This window comes from Centropristis striata, chromosome 14, assembly GCF_030273125.1.
Source record: "Centropristis striata isolate RG_2023a ecotype Rhode Island chromosome 14, C.striata_1.0, whole genome shotgun sequence".
Taxonomy (NCBI): domain Eukaryota; kingdom Metazoa; phylum Chordata; class Actinopteri; order Perciformes; family Serranidae; genus Centropristis; species Centropristis striata.
Genome location: NC_081530.1, coordinates 4,795,032 through 4,814,933, shown reverse-complemented (window position 1 = coordinate 4,814,933; position 19,902 = coordinate 4,795,032). Strand labels below are relative to the sequence as shown.

The 19,902-nt window shown below is 38.4% G+C and overlaps 1 protein-coding gene across 2 annotated transcripts; it reads right to left on the bottom strand.

Moving 5' to 3' along the window:
• Positions 1 to 630: 630 nt before the first annotated feature.
• ldlrap1a (low density lipoprotein receptor adaptor protein 1a) lies at positions 631 to 18,475 on the bottom strand. Of its 2 annotated transcripts, none has more exons than XM_059350770.1 (9): positions 18,293 to 18,475; positions 10,867 to 11,009; positions 8,441 to 8,553; positions 8,135 to 8,249; positions 6,014 to 6,086; positions 5,698 to 5,793; positions 5,126 to 5,256; positions 4,414 to 4,448; positions 631 to 1,563 (listed from the first exon to the last, which is right to left on the bottom strand). In XM_059350770.1, the coding sequence occupies exons 1-9, from the start codon at positions 18,375 to 18,377 to the stop codon at positions 1,419 to 1,421; spliced, it is 936 nt and encodes a 311-aa protein (XP_059206753.1). In that variant the 5' UTR covers positions 18,378 to 18,475; the 3' UTR covers positions 631 to 1,418. The 2 variants fall into 2 exon arrangements, with proteins under 2 accessions (XP_059206753.1, XP_059206754.1); XM_059350771.1 differs by having other exon boundaries at positions 5,126 to 5,253; positions 18,293 to 18,474.
• Between the last annotated feature and the right edge of the window lie 1,427 nt (positions 18,476 to 19,902).

Here is a 19,902-nt window from a genome sequence, read left to right as displayed (position 1 = left end):
TTCAATAAAAGGATCTATTTCTGTTTTATTTTGTTTGAAATTGTTTTGTGTGAGACATTTTCGTCTGTTCTATTTTCGTTTTAATGTCAAGTTGCTCCAATTAGCTTACTTAGTTTGATTGCACTGCACTTCTTTTTTTTCCCTTTGTTTTATTATTTTCTGAAACCGCACCGGTCTCCTTGTTTTGTTTTATTTTTTGTGTCTTGTTTTCATTCTGTTTTGTCTTGTTTAAACTATTGTACAGTGTCCTTGAGTGTTAGAAAGGCGCTTATAAATTCAATGTACTATTGTTATTGAGTTATTCAAAGGACTTTGAGGTGCCTCATATTTATGTATGAAAGACACTATACAAGTCATTATCTTAATTTGCAGATAGTTTACCGGTTGTCACGGAATTTCTGAGGCAAATTAACTTTTTTCCCCCACTATAAGAGCTGTTTTTCACATGAGTTTAAAAGCTGTGATTAAATGTTCATTATTTACCTAGGCAATAAACAAAAGCTCCAGTGCAGCTTGTGGTCAATCTGTCACGGAACTTTGAACCTCAATTTCAACAACATGCTCTCCATTTTACATACAACTGTTATGTAAATGGAGTTACTGTGTTTTTAATAAATTACATTTATATACCAGGAGTCAATTTTTTTCTTCATGAATATATTTTAATTCTGTATAATGCTGATAGATTATAATGTACATGAATCGGCCAAAATGGAATTTGATAACCTTGAACACATCTGGGCTTCAATCAAGAGAGCGCTGCAGATAAAAAGTACTGCCTGTTACAAGACTTGAATGAGCCACTGTGCATATAAATACAATACCTATTAGATTGATTTGCACATTTTAGACATAAAACAATCTTCAGTTTATATAAGGTGGAGGAAGGCCGATTCTCACATGACATGAAACTGAAAGATATAGTGTGGCTGATTGTCCTGCTGTTATTAAGGCCAGTTGATACAGTCTGTACATCAGTCTGAATTAAATTCTACTCTTCATCCATAAAAAAATAATTATAAATCTATAAATTATAACTAAACACATATACAAAACACTGATTATGATGCAGAAACTACTGGAATAGAAAAACAAAGGGCAACAAATGGTGACATAAGATGAGTTGTAAGTTTGTGAGGATGTTTGTAGTGTAATAACAGGACAGATGCCGTAACCTTTAAAAGGATGATATTATTGCTTTGGTGTGCAGGGGCAGCAGCCCGTGCCGTTTCCACAAACAAGGGAAGAATTGTCCATGTGAAGAGTGCAACAACAAGGTGAGGAGGCCAACCAAACGTGATCTCACAACTCTACACTTATTCCCTTAAAGGAGCCTCGTCCTAAATACGCAGTGATGCCTTGTTCAGACATCCCTCCTCCCCTCAGTTATCGTCTCTCTCTCTGCTGTGTTGTGTTGGTCAGAAGCCGAAGATATCGTCCCCGAATGGGCTGAGACCGTTGGGAGTGTTTCCATTGGTGCTGTCCCAGTCGGGTTCAGTGAGCCAGTCCTGGGGCGTCACCCCAATGTCCAAGACCTGGGGGTTAGTACGCGACACTGCCAGTCTGAGGACACAGAGGGGGGAAAGATGAATGGATGGGTAGGAAAAAGATCGGTAACGCTTTATAATAAGGTCCTTAATAACCATTAATTAACAAGTAATAAGGCATTGTTCTTGCTTTAGATCCGGTAGTTGCCAAAAGCATAGTTAACTTATAGTTAACTTAGAATAGGTGAGCAATAAAGTATATTTTAATATCAATAAGCAAACAAAATAAGATTAATAAAGGCATGGTAAAGACATAATGGGTGGGTCATAGGTGTTTGTAATGCCATTATTAACACTTATATAAGCTTATAAACACACACTAATGTTAATAAGCGTCTTGTAAGGACTTACAAGGGCCTTATTACTTGTTAATTATTGGTTATTACAAGGACCTTAATATAAAGCGTTACCAAAAGATCTTCTGTTCCAGTTTATATTACATCTTTTAAAAAGACTGATGTTATTCTACTTGCCCTTATTTGTATCCAAATCCAAATAGACACAAACAAATCTCTTGTTCCCTCTCATTTGTTGTTTAAATCGTACTGACCAATCACATTTCAGTCAATGTAGAGAAAGAAAAGATACGGAACAAATTGGCTGAAATAAAATCTCAGAACGCATTAGCTAGGATTTAGTTTTTTATATTACCTTTTCATTTATTTATTAGCTGCATTCATATGCAGATACATTTAAAGAGATTAGCTGCAATATCATCTTGCCCTAAAATATCTTCAAAAAGTATAGATAAAGTTGCTCATCAGAGCAGGAAGTTTTGGTCTATATGTGTTATCCGGAAATCCGTTTCCTACACCGCAACTCCACAAATGGTCCAAAGTCTTTGGACTTGGTACACTCTACAGTCATGAGCAGAGCAGTTTCCAGACCAGTTACTGATGGCTCCTGTTATGATGCTGTTATTGTGTGACTTTGGTGAATCTGAATTAACCCTTTAAAACCCCAAAGTCACAAAAACTCAAACTAACCGATGGAGGCAGTGGAAGACCAGGAACACTCTGCGATTTGAGAGGTTAAATTACTTTTTTTTGTCAAAGGAGTCTGGTGGCTTTGAAGAGAGCACAGTAACAGCTTCAATTACAAGGTAAAGCAATAAAAAAAATATATCAAAGTGAAAATATTAGCCAAAATATTCTTCTATAGGTAATATACTGATGATGGAGGTATACCTCACCAGGACGATGTATGTGAGATTAACTCAAACGCAATGTTCCCTGGTAATAGGAACAGGAATAGTAATATTACGTTTTTGGGCAACAGTGGGCATCTATGGCACAGAGGAAAAAGATTAGGCTTTGGATACACAGGAAGTACATAGCATTATCCTTTAAGACAGCAAAATAAAGTTATGACATAATCAAGACTTAGTTCTAGCCTAAATGATGTGATATGAAGATGTGTTACACTGAGTAATAGGCTAATCATCCCTCCTCTCAAAATCTCCTCTAGAAAAGGTGTGATTAAAATATTCTGTTCATATTATCTTCCCTTGACGTCACTGTCAGGAAGTCTGTCTTGTCAATTTCAGGTCAAGTAGTGATTTTAATGCTGCCTCCACAGCAGCTCAGCCTACCAGACACATTTAGTCTCTTATCTCTCCTAAATAAGACCCCTTGTTTTGGCTGCAAACTGCCTTATCTTACTGGGATAATAATATATGCACAGTCCTGGTGGAGGTCAAAAGGATTACTTCAGTTTACTTGAACCATGGGATAACTTGTTTCATGTGTCTATAGGCTCACGTGACACACTGCTCCACTTTCACACCAGCGACCACAAACAGAGTAATTGCACAGCAAAGCCGTCTGTGTGTAGTGGAGTCACATTACTCCCACTTATCCGTTTATTGAAAGACAAACAGACTATAAGAAGGTTATCAGAAAAAAAGAAGCTATTTTTGGTGATGAGATGGGAAGGGATGATGACATTTTTCACTTTGACTGAAACTCAATACTTTGAATCAGCTTTCTTTTCTGAACCCACTCGACAAACACTCCATCTGGGAGTGAATAAAGCACACAGGAAGCCTCTTCACATTACTGAGCTGTGATCAGTGAATAATAATAATAATAATAATAATACATTTTATTTGTAATGCACTTTACATTACATGAAATCTCAAAGTGCTACAGGTTAAAAGCATAACATTCTAATTATAAAAAGGATAAAAAAATAATAATAATAAAAATAAAAAAAACACGGATAGTTGGGCGACGAGATTGTTTGTTTGAACAAATCATTTATATTAATTGGCATTTAGAATACAGCGAAGAAAATACAGATACGGTCTGGAGAAGCGGCGAACAGACAACGCCAGCGTCCTCTCCTCACAGCGTCCAAAAAAATAAAATAAATAAATAAATAAATAAAAACAATATATATAAAAATATCAGTGGTATTGGGTTGGCAGTGATTGAATGGAATGAGTTACAGTTAGGTTAGTAATTAGGACTACTACACTACGTAAGGCTTGTAACAGCTGACAGTGGTACTGGACTTTACCTGGACATGAACCATAGCTATCCAGAGCACAGCTGGAGACACAAACACACAATAGATTGAGGACAGTTCAACGTTTAGCTCTCAGATTATTTTTCATTGATTGTATCCTTTTGAGATTATGCCTTCATTTCCTCATTTATTAAACAATCAGAGACTGGAGGATTTGTTTTCTGCAGTACACAAAAATCACCACTAAGTGGAGCTGTAGAGCCAAGCAGTACAGAGTGACCTATAGTATGCTGAAGGATTTGAAGGTAGAGTTTGGGTTTTTTATTTTAACAGGCAGCAGAGAATCATCTGTGGTTAATTTGACTTGATAATTGAACTATTTCGACAAATATCTCACCTGGAGAAGGCTTCATCCAAACCATCCTCTATTTCCTGGAAAGAAGAAGAAAAATTGTGATTCATTTATTCACCCAGTAGATTTTAAATAGACATGTAATAATGGTGTTTCATATACCTATATGGAAGACCTTTTTACAACGCAACCTAAAAAATCTCATAATTTACCACAGCTGTAAGGTGCTGAAAAACCTTAAAATGCACCTTAAGTCCTGAGTCAAAAACAACATATTTATATATAGCACATAGTGTACACTATATACAGTACATTGATTGTTCCACTTCATCACATTAAAGTAAATGCTATTGTGTTATAAACAACCAAATTGTGTTTTAGCAGTACTCTACAGAATTAAACATATTAAAGGAAAACAAGGTTTTAAAGTGTCATCCTATATAACCTACATTTCAAACAGTTCCAAGCACCTTACTCATGATCAAAGCACTTTTCAAATCTTGAACACCACATTAAAAATCAAGTGTTTAAGGAACTCATAGGAACCCTTTCAACTGTATTTAAATCTTGTGATTTTAGAATCTGCAGAGATAAATCATTTTGAGTACTTGAAATAAGTGGGATCCAAACATCACATAGAGATAAGACAAAAACCAGTTTAAATAACCGGAGAGAAAGAAAGATTTAGGAGTCTTTTTAAACACTTCACTATGTCCACCCAGCAACATAGAGCCAGAAGAGAAGAGGAGGATCTTACCCAGGCAGGGTTATTGTTGGTCTCAGAGGGTCTGTGGTTATCCAGCTGATCCTCCTCTACGTTCCCATTGGTCTCCACCACCACATTCACACTGTCCTCAAAGTCCAATAGGTTGTCTGTGGCAACATCTACTTGAGAGGCGAGAGAAGGACAAGCCATTAGTTGCTGTAGCAGTATTACACACAGGTAACCTCAGTTTATATGTTAACCCATTTAAGCCGGGAAAGCATTACCGCATTTCTACCATTAAAACCGGGAGCGCTGTTGCGTTATACTACCATTAAAGTGGATACGTCGTTTAGTAGTATTTGTAGTCTCTTGGTGATTTTTTAAAACACTTTATTGAAGGTTTGGACAAATAAACTTAACTTCTCATGAGAGCCACAGGTATAAGCTCTCAAATACTTTTTGAATTTCATTTCTATCGGCTGAAAAATCTTCTGTTGAATTTCCAGAAAAACTTCAGGTTTTAGGGGGTTCTTTCAAAATCACCCAGAGGTTTTCCAGGCATTTTTTCCAGCCGTTTTAGGCCTAAATGGGTTAAAGAGACTAAAGGTATACAGTGTTCTTACCTGTCCCTTTCAGGCTCCCCAAGCTGTTGGATCTCTCTGAATGGGAACTACTGCTGGCCTCTCCAGCTGAACCAGACTTCACTCTTTTCCCTTTTTCTACAATAAATAAGGATGTACAGAGATTATCACACAAGGAGACCAATACTTTGAACCTACAGAAGATATCAATGTCCTTGGAGCCTCAAGGCTGAATCAGTACAAACACAAGCAGTCTCAGACGCTGACAAAACAACTCCTCCGTAGACAGTGCTTGCTTGTGTGTGTGTGGGGTGAAGTGGAGATGGTGAAGTTGAAAGGTGGTGATTTTGATGCCTACCTTCTTTGGCCACTTGCCAGAGTTCAAAAGCTACAGTGAAGGCCTGAGCTACTGTCAGAGCCACAGCCTGAGCCTAAAGAACAGGAGGAAAATAGACTTTGTTACAGACAATGGCTGAAAGAGTGCATCGGTGTTTACCAACCACAGCCACACCTAAATGTTGACTGAAAAACAATAATGATAGGCATGATATTCAAACGGTCACTGGTCCTGGTATCAAGACACATTTTGGAGACAATCATTCAAAGGAGAGAGATGATGTTGTTAACTGTGAGACCACAGACCCACACCTGTGGGTTTAAAGACTACTGTTTTGAAGCCTACAGTTTGGCATTATGGCCATCACCATCTTGGTTTTTTTTTTAATCCAGAAGTGACCATATTTGGAGGAGAGGGTGGAGCTGGGGAGGAGCAAGGGGTGAATCTGACTGAGAGCCAAAAAACAACGCTGGTCTTTGAAGCAAATTTGACAAAGTGTTGAATCACGACTCCGGGGTCCATCATGTGATGCCATTGGGGCTTTTTCTCCAAAAGACGGTTTCCCATAGAATTACATTGTTAAAGAGACATCAGTAGCCCCTTTCATAGTGCGGTCCTGCAAATGTCCCGCTATATTGCCGGAAAGATCTGTGCCGGCTTTTTGCCTTAGTTCACAGTGATCCCGCAAAGGCATTATATTCATGCCCTTTTATAGTGCAGTCTGGCATCGCAGAACGAGGTGGGCGTATAGTTGGAGGAGACGATAGTCAGAGCAGCAGCAGTGCTGCGCAGTAGCACAGTGCTAACAGGCTAACAGTTCGCTCTGTAGCAGTATAGTATGTATGTGCTGCAGCAGCATGTGTTCACTTAGCGACCTCCGTTTGTTTACAACAAGCACCAGACACACTGTGCACAGCGTCCGCCACTTATTGTAAACAAACCAGCATCGCTAACTGTGCACAGTGAACAGTGATTGGATGACTGTCGGACCAGGGGAGACGCGTGTTAGACGTCACGCGCAACGTCAAATATCCTGGCTTCCCGGGATGTCCCGTTCATAGTGGTCCCGCTTCCAACAGTCCCACCAATTTTATGCCTCTGTGACTACCTCTGGAGGCAGAAAACTGGTGGGATCATTTAATCCTTTAATCAGGGGAGACGTTACAGAGCCGTAAATGTCCCCATGAAACGGCACTATGAAAGGGGCTTACAACATACATTCACCTCCCACTACGACAGATAATCCATTAGCCCATCGCTAAGCCACGTCCTAAAGCATAGTCTTATTAGTTCTGCTTTGTCATCTATTATACTCTAAAAGACAGTTTAAAAATCATCATGCTACATTTAAAAAGACTTGAAACTAGCTTTTTAGACCATAAACTAATTTGAAAAATGTTAACTGAGCTAATTAATTTAGTGAGAAGTAGGGTAATTTCCTCATAAACGCAGACTTCTTGCAACCAGTGAAGTCGCCGCCTGCTGGCCATTACAAAGAATGCAGGTTGAAAGCACTTCCACATTCAGAGGCTACATCAACTTATTTTATACTGTCTATGTCAGGAACTGAACTATTCTAGCAGAGGACAAAAAGGGTCATCTCCACTGTCTCCATAACCATGACAAGAGAGAGGCGAGTACTAAGGAAGTGGGGTATTATCATGTTATTCTGGGAGAGAAAGGGATGAGTGTGGAAGCAAGTAAGATGAGAGGAAAAGTGCCCTTCTGTTTTCAACACACAGGAGCACAGGAAGATGACAGACGGTTTATGAAGCAGACTTCTAGGGTTTCCTCTTAAGAACGGATGATAAGAAAGGAGAGCTATGGTGTCAGAGTGGCACTGAAGAAAAGTACAGTTGCAGAATAAATGATGTCTACTACAAAAAGTGCTTCAGCCCACTCAGCTTAGATCAAAAAGAAACTACAAGAATAAAAAAAAAAAACACTTAAGAAATTCTGGGCATCGTATGTTTATTAATAGACTAAGATAAGTGAAATTAAAGCTAGATTAGATTGCCCTCTCAACTAGGTTAATACCCCTCAAACTACAGAAAAAAATTCACTTAAAAACCACTGCATTGGATTTCAATTCATCCTCATCATACATTAAACATAAAACACTTATTCTGTAGTCAAACTCACCACTTTCCTCTTGGAGCAGAGGTAGGCGTGACACTCCAAGGTCCCATTGAGGGTGTTTTGAGCGATATAAGCAAACACTTTATCATGCAGTTTGTCCACTGTGCAGTAGGATATTCTGTAGGCCAGAGGTGACAGGATAGACATACCAAGACGTCAAGGAGAGTTCACAGAGTAAGCAACGTGTCAGATCAACTGCATCACAATAGTCTTATAAGGTTATGAACTTGCATTTAGCAGCTACAAAAGTGCAGCACAGCCATCAATTGGACATTTATCTGACAAAACCCTGTGCTGCTCTAAACATACCTGTATATGGAGACATTTTCCATGAGTTTATTGGTCATGCTGTCGTACAGGACGATTCCCTGAGGGGAAACCTTAAGAGCAACTTTCTGAGCCTTCTTTCCACTGGCTTTAGCCTGTAACAAAAACAATTAGAAAGGAGGATTTTTTTAATTAACATGTTAGTGTGTTCAGCACATACAGTGGCTGCAAAAAAAATAACTTAATATACTTAAAGTGGAGTGGAACTTTAATAAATGTATTCAACATTCCAGGGGAACTGAGTTCTTTAAAAATGTATATCACAAACGGTCAATGACCAAAACATCCATCCATTGTATAACTTTAATAAATAAATAAAAAACAGTAACAACATTTTGAAAACACGTTTTTCTCTTGGCTGAGAAGTTATGTATTGATCAAAGCAAAACGTAGCAAAGTGCAAACACAAAGCATGTTGCTCTGTTGGATAGACAAGTTATTGCAACAAAAACATCTGTGAACAGCTGATGAGACTCCAATACCTTACTTTTGCCTGGAAATTATTATTATATAAATAATTGAAACTTGCACTAAATTTGGATGGAATCATGACTAATGTGAGACAATGTCAGGGCAAAACTATATAATCCAAATTTGGAGGTTTAACTAAAGAAGATGAAAAAATGATGTAATGCTTTTTGAGTCTACAAGCCTAAAAAGCTTGTTAAACACCTGAAACCCACTGGATTAACGTCAAACCCTCACCCATCATTAGGGACACCTTTGGCTTTTTCATTTTTCACTCATTAGCTCTGTTAATGCATATGGCAAGGATGGGAGTTATTTTCTCAAATTTTCACAGTTCAACTTCACCTCCTATAATAAGTGTCTAATAATCCATTCAGCCAAAATACAGATGCTCGGACCATTAAGGAAAAAATGTCCCATTAAAATCCATTAAACCATCTTTGATCCCTCCGCTATTACAGCATGAAATCATGCATTCTATTATATCAGGCTTTCAATCCAGACCTTTTTTCTGTGTTTTTTCTTTCATAAAAAAACAACAACAGTATTATTATGAGAACAAAATCACATTTAGGGGCTTAAAATTCTGAAAATTAATGAATACTCTTATTTTAAAATGTAAGTCTGTGAAAACAGAAATTAATACATCACATCCGTCCGAGTTAAATTGATCACTATTAGCAAGTGATTATTAAAAGAAACATTTTGTTTTACCTTATTTCTGATGCAGATTACCATCTAATTGACATTAGTACATTTATCTATCTATAAAGCAAGAAGCGTCCGTGTGTGTGTGTGTGTGTGTCTAGGGCATATCTCACTGACCTCAGATTTCGTATGTCATTTTTCAAAATATCATCATTATTAACGTAGGACGTGTTGCGGCATTGCACGGTTTCCGATCGGACGCCTTTTAGGGGAGCTCCGCCCCATTGTGTGATAGGCCTACACCTGGTCAGTAACACAATTCACTCTGGATTTCCACCCTGACTCATCTCATCTATAAGTCTATTTAGCCTACCTATCTTTAGGAGTTTTAACGTGGCTACAAGGTTTGATTTTCCAATATTATTCAAATAGTTTCAAGTGAACATCAATATTCAATGTGTATGTGCTGGATGGTGTGCGTACCTCATGAAAAGTAACCGTTTTAATGAGTTTCAGACGTTGTAGTGGTCTGCATGTAATGTGCAAATTCTGTTATTAGCGATTAGCATGTTAAGTGGAGGTTTAGCTTTATTCACTTCTTATGTTGCATCTCCCACTATATGAATACATACTTCCTACGGGCACTGCACTAGTATGTGATAATTTTGAACTCCATAGTGAGGCGTGTGCAATATTTTGTTGTTGCAGCATGAGCAGCGTTTGTCAGTCAAGACAGACATGACTTCATTTATAGAGTCCAGCTGTTAACAACAGACACAGCAGGAGTTTTAAAAAGTAAGTGTTTTATGGAGTTGCAGACGTTGTAGTGGTCTGCATGTAATGTCAATGCATACTTCCTATGGGCACTGCACTAGTTACATGAATATAAAATAGGAAACAGACAAGTTTTGAATTTTCTTCATCACATGACCATTTTGTATTGTAATATTTAAAAAAATAGAATGACAGTAGTTTTAAATGTTTTTACATTTGTTGTTGTGTTTCAAAAGACTAAAGATGAACACCAATTACCAATGCGGTTTAATATAAATCACTTAAAGCAAATAAATGTTTCTGTCCGCAGCTAGTTGATCCATATAAGCAGTTGATCACTATGAGTGCTTTCACTGTGTTTTTTGATGATTTGTGATTTTTGGAGCCGTTTTAGCTCGGGTAAGAACATTTTGTCCTTTTAGGACACATCAAAGCAGAAATCCTACTTTTAGCTGTAAAAAATAACAAAGGAAGCAGCCTTCCTGGTGACTGTATGACATCATCACTCCAGCTCTCACCGTGGTCACGATCCTCTTAACCGCAGCAGCTGACAGCTCCTCTCCCTTGGGCTGGTCCACTAGCGTCATGCCGAGGTGACGAAGGTTAAAGGTCATGCCTTCTACGATGGTCTCCCGCGTGTCGGTCCAGTTCTCTGGAAGCTCTACAGATAAAAACACATTTCGAGAGAAAAGTGGGTCAATAAATTGATAAATAGGAAACGTTCGCGTTGCACCCATGCATCAAATTAAAAACATCAAATATTTCTTGGTTACAGTTTCACAGAAGCTGTGAGTCGCCTGCCCTGCCCTTCCACTTCATGTTCCAAAATAAATAGCGGTAATCGTGAGAACATTCAAAGAGCTTAAGAAAAACACAAATCAGAGGAAATGTAAACAGCTCATTTTGAACTTAAAGTAGAGACATTTCATCTGCTCGCTCCCTGATGTGGAGAGGAAAAACAGGGTATCTGGGTCAGAGGTACTGTCGATGTAAAGTAAATATTTCAACTCCAAAAACAACTTAAAGGGCTTGACAATAAGGCAATGAGTTTAGTCTACAGAAGTCTACATGGACTCTGACATACTGTGATAAGAGGGAAGTGTGGTTTTCCTTTTGGACTTAAACTAGGTCATAGATGTCACTAAAAAGTCCCTTATCGTCTCAAATTTTTGTGTTCCAAGAAGTGAAAAGTTAGCACAGTGATATGAAAAAGAATGAGGAGTGTAGAAGTGTAACTGGTGAAGGAACAGCTGCTATCTCCATGTGGTTTCTTATCAGTTTCTGCGTGGTGCCAGCTGGCCCTGACCCTCTGGCTGTGTTTACAGAGATTTCCTCAGAGAAAAAAAAAAAGGAGGGGAAGAGGGGTTAGGGAAGGCCAGAGCTGAAAAACATCCCCATTACCTCGAAATCCATCCTCCTCCCAGCATTTACCTCCGCTGGGACGTGGTGCATACCACATACTCGTGCAGACACATGTTCACACAGACACACATACACAGACACCCACACACACACACACACACTATAAATAAAGGAGGACTGCAGCTGAAAGAAAGGAGTCTTTTAATGGCCAGAATTATTTCCACTAAAATTAAAACTTTCACCAATGTGAAAACACTCTATTAAATATAAGTTTAAAAGTATTCACAGCAAAACAATGATTCATGGTCATGATGATGAATAAATTCCATCTTAACACATAATAAAATATGTCCTTCTGCACTCCATTGTGAAGGCTCAAAGGGCAGATACATCAGAACTAGATATAACATCTATTCATTCTGTTTAAACCTGGTATTTCTGCAGAGTTGCAGATAATAACAGTATTATTAGTATTGTTTGTAGAATGAGATTTCAGTGGTGGCTACATAGGATTGTTAAATCTATTGAAAACTGCAAGATAAACGTGTTTAAAACCAGAAATGTGAACCTACAGATGGTTGTACAGTAAGAGTCAGGGACAATGTATCTTTGTACTAATTTCCATGTCAATCCATCTAATAGCTGTTTTGATACTTCATCCAGACTCAAGTGTTCAAATCTGGTTTATAAATAATGGAATGCAAAACGTTTATATATTCTTCATGATGAATTAATTCAAGCTTAACACCAACATGTTCTTCTGCACTTATTTCTGTGAAAGCCTTGAGGGATAGAACCTTGTAAAAAATATTCAAAGAATTGTCAAACTTAGAACCATGTGTCTTAGAAAAAGGTTTTTACTGCTAAACATCCCCAAAATGCAATGTTTTAAAGTGACAGCCCTCACGCCACATGGGAATATGTAAATTTACACAATTATATGTGGAGTGATGGAGCCAGGGGTTGTTTCTAGCAATCTGTCGTAATGCTTTGGCTCTGACTGTAAAGGCTGCCTTGTGCTTTTTATTATGGCTCCAAGTGGAGACTTAGCATTGCACTTGTTACTTTGAAAAAGATTATTTGTACCCAGAGATGACATTTCCTGGCAACACCACAAATAGACACAAACAAGTTGTTCTTTTTAAAAGGTCACCGACATTTTTTTGACCCTTAAGCTGCTAACGGCAGATAACCACCATCCAAAACAAAAAAAGTATTCAATGTCAATGCCTGTGAAAGAGCAGACCAACCACACCTTCCATTTAAACCCAACACAGCTCTTTAAGGCTGACTGAAGCAGGTTTTGATGCTGTTACATGCTCTCTCATCATCCTAGACTAACGCTGGTCATAGGGCTGGGCGATATGGCCCTGAAAGAATATCACGATATTTCAGGCTATTTTTGCGATGACGATATTCTTGAAGATATTAGGAAATACTTAAAAAGATATAGAAAATATGATTATTTTTTTAGTCTCTATGAATAATTAAAAATCTAACATGTAGTGTGAAGTATAAATCTCTACAGTTGCCAAATAAAAAAAATTACTCTTGACTCTTGAGTATGAGCAAATAATAAAAATAACCATTTAGGGGTTCTGGGGGCATATTTTAATGAATTTTGTAAAGGAGAATAAAGGTTCTTGTGTGTTTTATTTAAGGCATTTTATTTTGACAGTCTTCTTGTAAGTTCTGTGGTGGATTCTGATAACACACCATGCTCTTATTTTGAAAGATGCATGTGTTTAGCGATAGGGAGTCAGTAGCTTTTTGTGATTAAAACAACTTTAATTGTTAGCCTTACACCACTACATCAAGAAGTAGGAACGTTGCCAATATCATGATATGCATTTTTTTTAACCGTAAAAAAAAAATACCTATATTATCGTGAACGATACGATATGGCACACCCCTAGCTGGTCATCATAACAGAGAAGGACAGCACTGAATGGTGAGTATGCCTTAGAAAGCAGACACAGTGCAGGTACAGTACCAGGCACCGCTCATTCAGAGAATGTGAAGCGCTTTGTGATCAAAGGTCAGCAACAGCGACACCTGAAAGGAAACAGCTGTGTGCATGTGTGACCTGAGACCAAGTAAAACCATCTGACCCTGCTGTAAATACAAGCCAACCTCACCATCTGTTGGTGGTAGGAGATTATATTTGCTGGGTGTGAAGAAAAAGAGAGTTTTCTGGCAGGGTAAGTGGAAATATCTTGGATGTTAGAAGAGGAGAAATACAGAGAGAAAGGGAGAAGAAAAACAAACACTCCGCTCCTCAGCTCCTCAGTCATCTATCAAACCCAACGCTAATGGATGAGTATCCATTTCATGTATCAAAGTGCAAAAAAAGTCTTTGTTGAGCAGTGTGCCCACAAACGTGCTGATCCAAAAGGGTCCAACTGACAGGCAATTCATGTCCTGGCTGATTTGTGTGTCTACCCCAAACACTGAATCACTGTGGAAACCACCAACTGTGGTTCTACAACTTAGGACCCCTCCAGCACTCAATCTGAGCCAAATAACCTTAAAAAAAAAACCCAACAACCTCTGTCACCATTTAACGTTTCTTTCAACTCCACATCCACCAGCTCCGAAATCAGGTTTCAAAGAAATTCAAACTCGTCTGAGTTGATGTTGTGTGATTCCACTGATGCAGAAAACACAAAGTGATGACGTGTTGGTCTGGAAGTCTCTGCAGCTGCAAACTTAAACAAACATTTCAGAGGCATTTAGCCTCAAGTTCACTTAGCAGGCTGCAACATTGATTGGCCAAATAAACAGAGCACAATTCATAGAGGATGAACTTCCAGAAGTGTAACAATGCAAAACACACTCACTTGACATATGAGCAGCTAGTGTGTCCTTTAAAATAGAGGAATCTGTAAAAAGCTGTGATAGCTTCAGTTTTATTCATTTAAGTTAAATTCTTATATCCCAATAAAGGTTGTTTCATGTCTTGATAATGACATACATCATAAATATATGAAATAACCACATGCTACTTTTTTTGGTTAATTCATGTTTTCTCCAGCTTCGCCATCACATGCAAAAATCAGAAAGAGTGTCAATCAAATAGGATTTTAGCTGTTTTTTGTTTGTTTTTTTAGACATTTTGGTTACTCAGGACCCAGAGGCTACGTCCACTTCTTTTATACAGCCTACGTTGTTGGCATAATCACATGCTTCTATTTGAGAAGGTCCCTAGAGAAAGGCTCTTTGCTGCAGACAAACAGCCTCTGACTGGTCCTCGACACTGGCAGCGTGCCGCTGCGGGTCGTCTAGGACGACCAAACCAGGGCAATAAGAGCAGAGAGGTGCATAAGGAGCGGGGAGGCCTTTGCCATTTAAAAACGGAGCAGTCCCATACGACTGAATAGACTTCCCCTCAATGCAAACTCACACACAGTATGCAGACATGTGAAGTGGATTAGCTAAGAAATATAGGGCCCGATTAATGTAAATGCCTGTGAGAAATGCTGCAGCAATGTTGGTTTTCTGTCCAGGAAGTTAGCTGCATTCACCTGATTCATGTGTTCCCTGAAAAGTTAAAAATGTAGGCTGATCCCTACTTGGTCCCATAGGCCAGACTTGGAAGTCTGGCATGGGCGATATGGGTCAGTGCTGGTGAGGAATGTGTGCCCTGCAGCCTAGAGAAGACCTGGTAATCCATACTACAATACACTACTTCTATAACAAGTGGGTCACTTTTTATTTCACCAATTAGAGTGAAAGCCCAATTGAAGTAAAAACACCAAAGTCAGAAAAAAAAGAGTTCATTTTTAACTTTTTCCATTTAGAGTAAAAGGGTGGCTTTTATCATTTAATGCTTAAGTGTTGCTTCATAATCATGATGGTGCAAAGCCCTGCATACAGGTTATGCATGTCAGAAATGGGGGTGTAAGAAAATATTGACACACTTGAGTATCGTAATTTTATAATTTGTGACACTTCATCAAGTCTCGGAAACACTGTAATGATTTATAATAATCAGTTTGCAAGATTTGTAGCAGGCATATTTGCAAAAAAGGTTAATTTGCAATGATGTTGGATGTTACAGAGACTGTGATAAAAGCAAATGTAGATCTGCTGGGAGTGGGCCTCACAACAGACCTTACGTTACAATATCATGATACTTAAGTTATGAAACGACATTATGGTGATATTAAACACCATGCAGAGTATTGCAATAACATACATTTTTATATATTATGATGCATTACCTTTTTTGACAGCCTGCTGTGGCCTTAAAGGAAAACTTTGTCAAAGATAGAAAGTTTTCAGTCTGTTCATTTCACTTCTACAGACAGACTGACCAATACTGACAAAATGGTTTTTTTTTGTTTTTTTTAAATTGTATTTGCAATATTAATAATTTACATCAAAAAATATCAATACATGCCGTCCATGTAACTATACAATTTTGCCATGGCAAATTTCGCAATACTATGCTGTATCGATTTCCCCCTCCACCCCTAGTTCTCACTCTTCTGATTTAATTAAAAAAATATTTTGATCAGATTGTATATATATGGTGGTGTACTCTTAATACTGTGATGAAAGAAAATCACAATATATTGCTTTGCTTACAGTATTGGAATAAAGAGTGTCCCTATTTCAATTCCAAGTTAAAAATTTATGGAAATGAGCTTTCAATTATGAAAATCGAAAGCAAGATCAGTGAAATCACAGATTTGATCATATGGCCTTAGTGTGGTACACTCTACTAAAATATAGCAGCTACAATGCATTTGATAGCATATGTAGCTTTAAAAAAAATAATTAGTTTAAACTGAAAATTTAATTGGGACCTGTTTATTGAAAGTCTAATTAGGACACCCATAATTGCAATATATGGTAATGTACTGAATCCTAAGCCATGTAAGTTGATATATACACCTTATTGCACCTTATTTGTTTCATAGCACCAACATTTTTACACGGCATATTCATATTTATTCTGCACTGGAATTCTACTCCTTAATACATACTCCTTCTTTAGACACCTTATTTGTATTTTTACATTACATTTTATTGTATTTTATTGTATTTTTTATATTTTATTGCTTGAAGTATGCCTAGGTTGTTCTTTTTATTTAATTATTTAATTGTGTTGTTATTGTCTCTGTGTGTAATGCTGCTGCTACACTGTAATTTCCGAGCTTGGGATAAATAAAGTATATCTATCTATCTATCTATCTATACTGTATCACCAGATTCTTGCCAACACAGCTTTGTCAGAATGTACTTTTTGATTATTAACTGTGGGGCATTTTATCAGGACACATTGTGACATGTTATCAGAATGTACTAGAAACATATTGTCAGTTAGTTTGATTAGACTTAGAAATAATAAGATTGGCCCATGTGACCACAGGCACTGATTGCTGTGTGATAAATGTGTGGGCAAGAAATGAGTCTGCATGCAGAGTGTACATATCTCACATTCCTGAGGCATTGCTACTTTTCCAGGTGAGCTAAGGTTACATATAGTAATGGAGGGCATTTATGTAGCCCAATCCACCCTGTATTTTCTAATGATCATATATGCTTTATAATGGGCTCTCGGATGGAATTTAAAATAGAGCGGCTTGAACTCCAGCCAACAGGAGCCTTGCACTGACTGACTCGCAGCATTCCTGACTTGTCCTCTTGGTTACAGGCAGGGGAGCTTTGAGGCAGTCTAAGCCACACAGTCATTCCCCCCAGAACTTTACAGCCAGGATCAAGTGAGATTTAGCTTACAAAGTGGCCCTTGAGTGCTACAATGGGCACCCGAGTGCCTTAAAAGAGTTTCATGTTAATGTTGCAGTGTGTGCAAGCTCCTGGCCTGCTGAAGGGCCCTCGAGCAAGACACAAAATCACTGTAAGTTCTAGTAATGACCCTGACCTCTGCACTTCCTCTGGAAAGCTGGATGGAAACAGGGGGGTGTTCTGGGAGACTGGGATTATCCACAGATCCAAAACACTGCTGTAGTCAGGAAAATAACAAAGCAGGAGAAGGCACTTTTCAAAAACATGTAATTAAAGTATACCATTGAGAGTGAGACGTTGAATAGGCTACATCCAGTTAGAAAATCATCATATTTAGAGTTTGGTGCTGCGGTCTGCTTTATTCTGCCTTGTTTCAAAATAACAGTTATTTCCGGAAAATTCCTCAAACAGGATAAACCGCACTGCAAACAACAGATTTAGTCAATCTCCTAGGGTTCAAACAGTAACACATTTTCCACAACACAGAACCAAATACCAGGAAAATCGCTTTTTAAAACAGCACTTGGGGTGTACTTCATTTTCTTTGTCAAACTCAAGTTAAAATGTGTCAAACTTCATCTTAGTAACTTTGCTTCGACAATCCAACATTGGCAGCAACATTGTAATATTTTGTAACGTTTCGCTTTTGAAAGAAAACGCCAAACTTTGTTACATTTAGCTCAAACTGTACCGGTAATTATCCTGAATTAAAGTAGAATGAGTCCAGCGGGAAGCAAAAGTCAACTTCGTCACGGTAAAGTGGACAATGAAGCTAAAAAAAACCACTTGTTTCTACGTTTTTCTCTCAAGTTAACATTTATTTCTTACTTCTGTGTCTGCCGGCAGTCCAGGACTGTTTCGCCATACTCGGGCTCCGGATAATAGCTCTGCCAGCCGACTTTAGGGCATCCATGTCGGTGTTTAAAACTGCGAAGAGTCGGTGAAGTTTGCTGCTGAGTCTTCAGGAGAAATGTTGTTGAGCAGCCTGCTGATGGGGAGGATGGACCCGTGGTGCCTTCCAGGGCTGTCAGAAATACCGCTATTTACGAGGTCAGCGCACGTGAGGGAGCCCACCAGAGAAGTTATGCTGCGTTTGTGTTAAATGGGACATTAGAGACCGCTGGATTTTAGGTGGTACGGGTACTAATTTCCTGTTTACATAGCCTATGTAAACATCATTCATAGCCAATGTTATAAGCACGGTTGGAGGGGGCCTGAGACCCAAGATTACTGAGGTTAAAACTATAGTCTATACAAATAAATGCCATGATGAATTCCTTTTATTATGGTCCTATTCAGGGGGATTATTTATTTATTTATTATTAGCCGTATTTCCACTATGGGGACTCTCAAAAGTCTGCTCACTCTGCATGTCTCCACTACAAGTTTATTTATGAGACTCCGGAGGTGACTTATGGTTTTCGCCATTGCTAACTGTTCACCTCAGCAGCTGATCATAAAGAAAGCAGCATGGCTAATTATGCACATCATCTCCGCTGATCATAAACATCATGATCATGAACCAGCATCACTAACTGTGTACAGAGTGTCCGGTGCTTGTTATAAACAAACAGAGATCGCTAAGTACTGTAGCAGTACACTGTACTGCTACAGAGCTAACTGTAGCTAACTGCCGCTAATGGTGGCTCTTCTTAACAAGTCGGAGTAAGAAGGAGTCGCTATATTTGTCTCCACTTTGTCGTCACTTTCTTGAGAAATAGTCGCTAAGGGGGTCTGAAAAGTCCCTAAATATAGCAACAAAGTCACTAAGTTGGCAACACTGCTCAGCTGGCTGTGTGTCGTGTAGAGTACTACGTCACTATCCAATCAGTAACCGGGCTTTTTTTAGAGGTGAAAAAATGCCCTGCTCTTCTACAGGGACGAAAAAAGTCCCAACAAAACTCCGTATTCAGATTAGGGGCGTTTCGGCGGGTGTGACCCGCCTCATTCCAGGTATTGGGCGGTAATGGAAACAGCCCTAATGTGTATCACTGTATTAAAGTAAATTATTCCTGGCTGTTGAATAATAATAAATAATAAGTCTAGAGAACTTAAATAACTAACATATCTGTATGAAAAACAAAGATAAATGTGCACTGTATGTATTTAAAACAGACAATATGAGAATTTCTTTTAAATATAAATATATAGTCTCTCTTCAAGTTTCAGGGGCCATAGTCTACTATTTTGTGAATGAGGATTGTAATGTGTCATCTTCTTGGAGCTGAGCAGCTGAAAAATATTGACCTAACATTTATGTCAGCCCATTGCAACATAGACACACACACATACATAACCCTTGTATGCCAAAACAACTCTGTGGCTTCAGGATTTCTATTTAAAAAGGCTCATTTGGTAAAAGTATGTGAATGCAACTTATCCCTGTATTTCCAACTAAGACTTAGATATTTACGAGGAGCACCTGAAGGCATCACCAA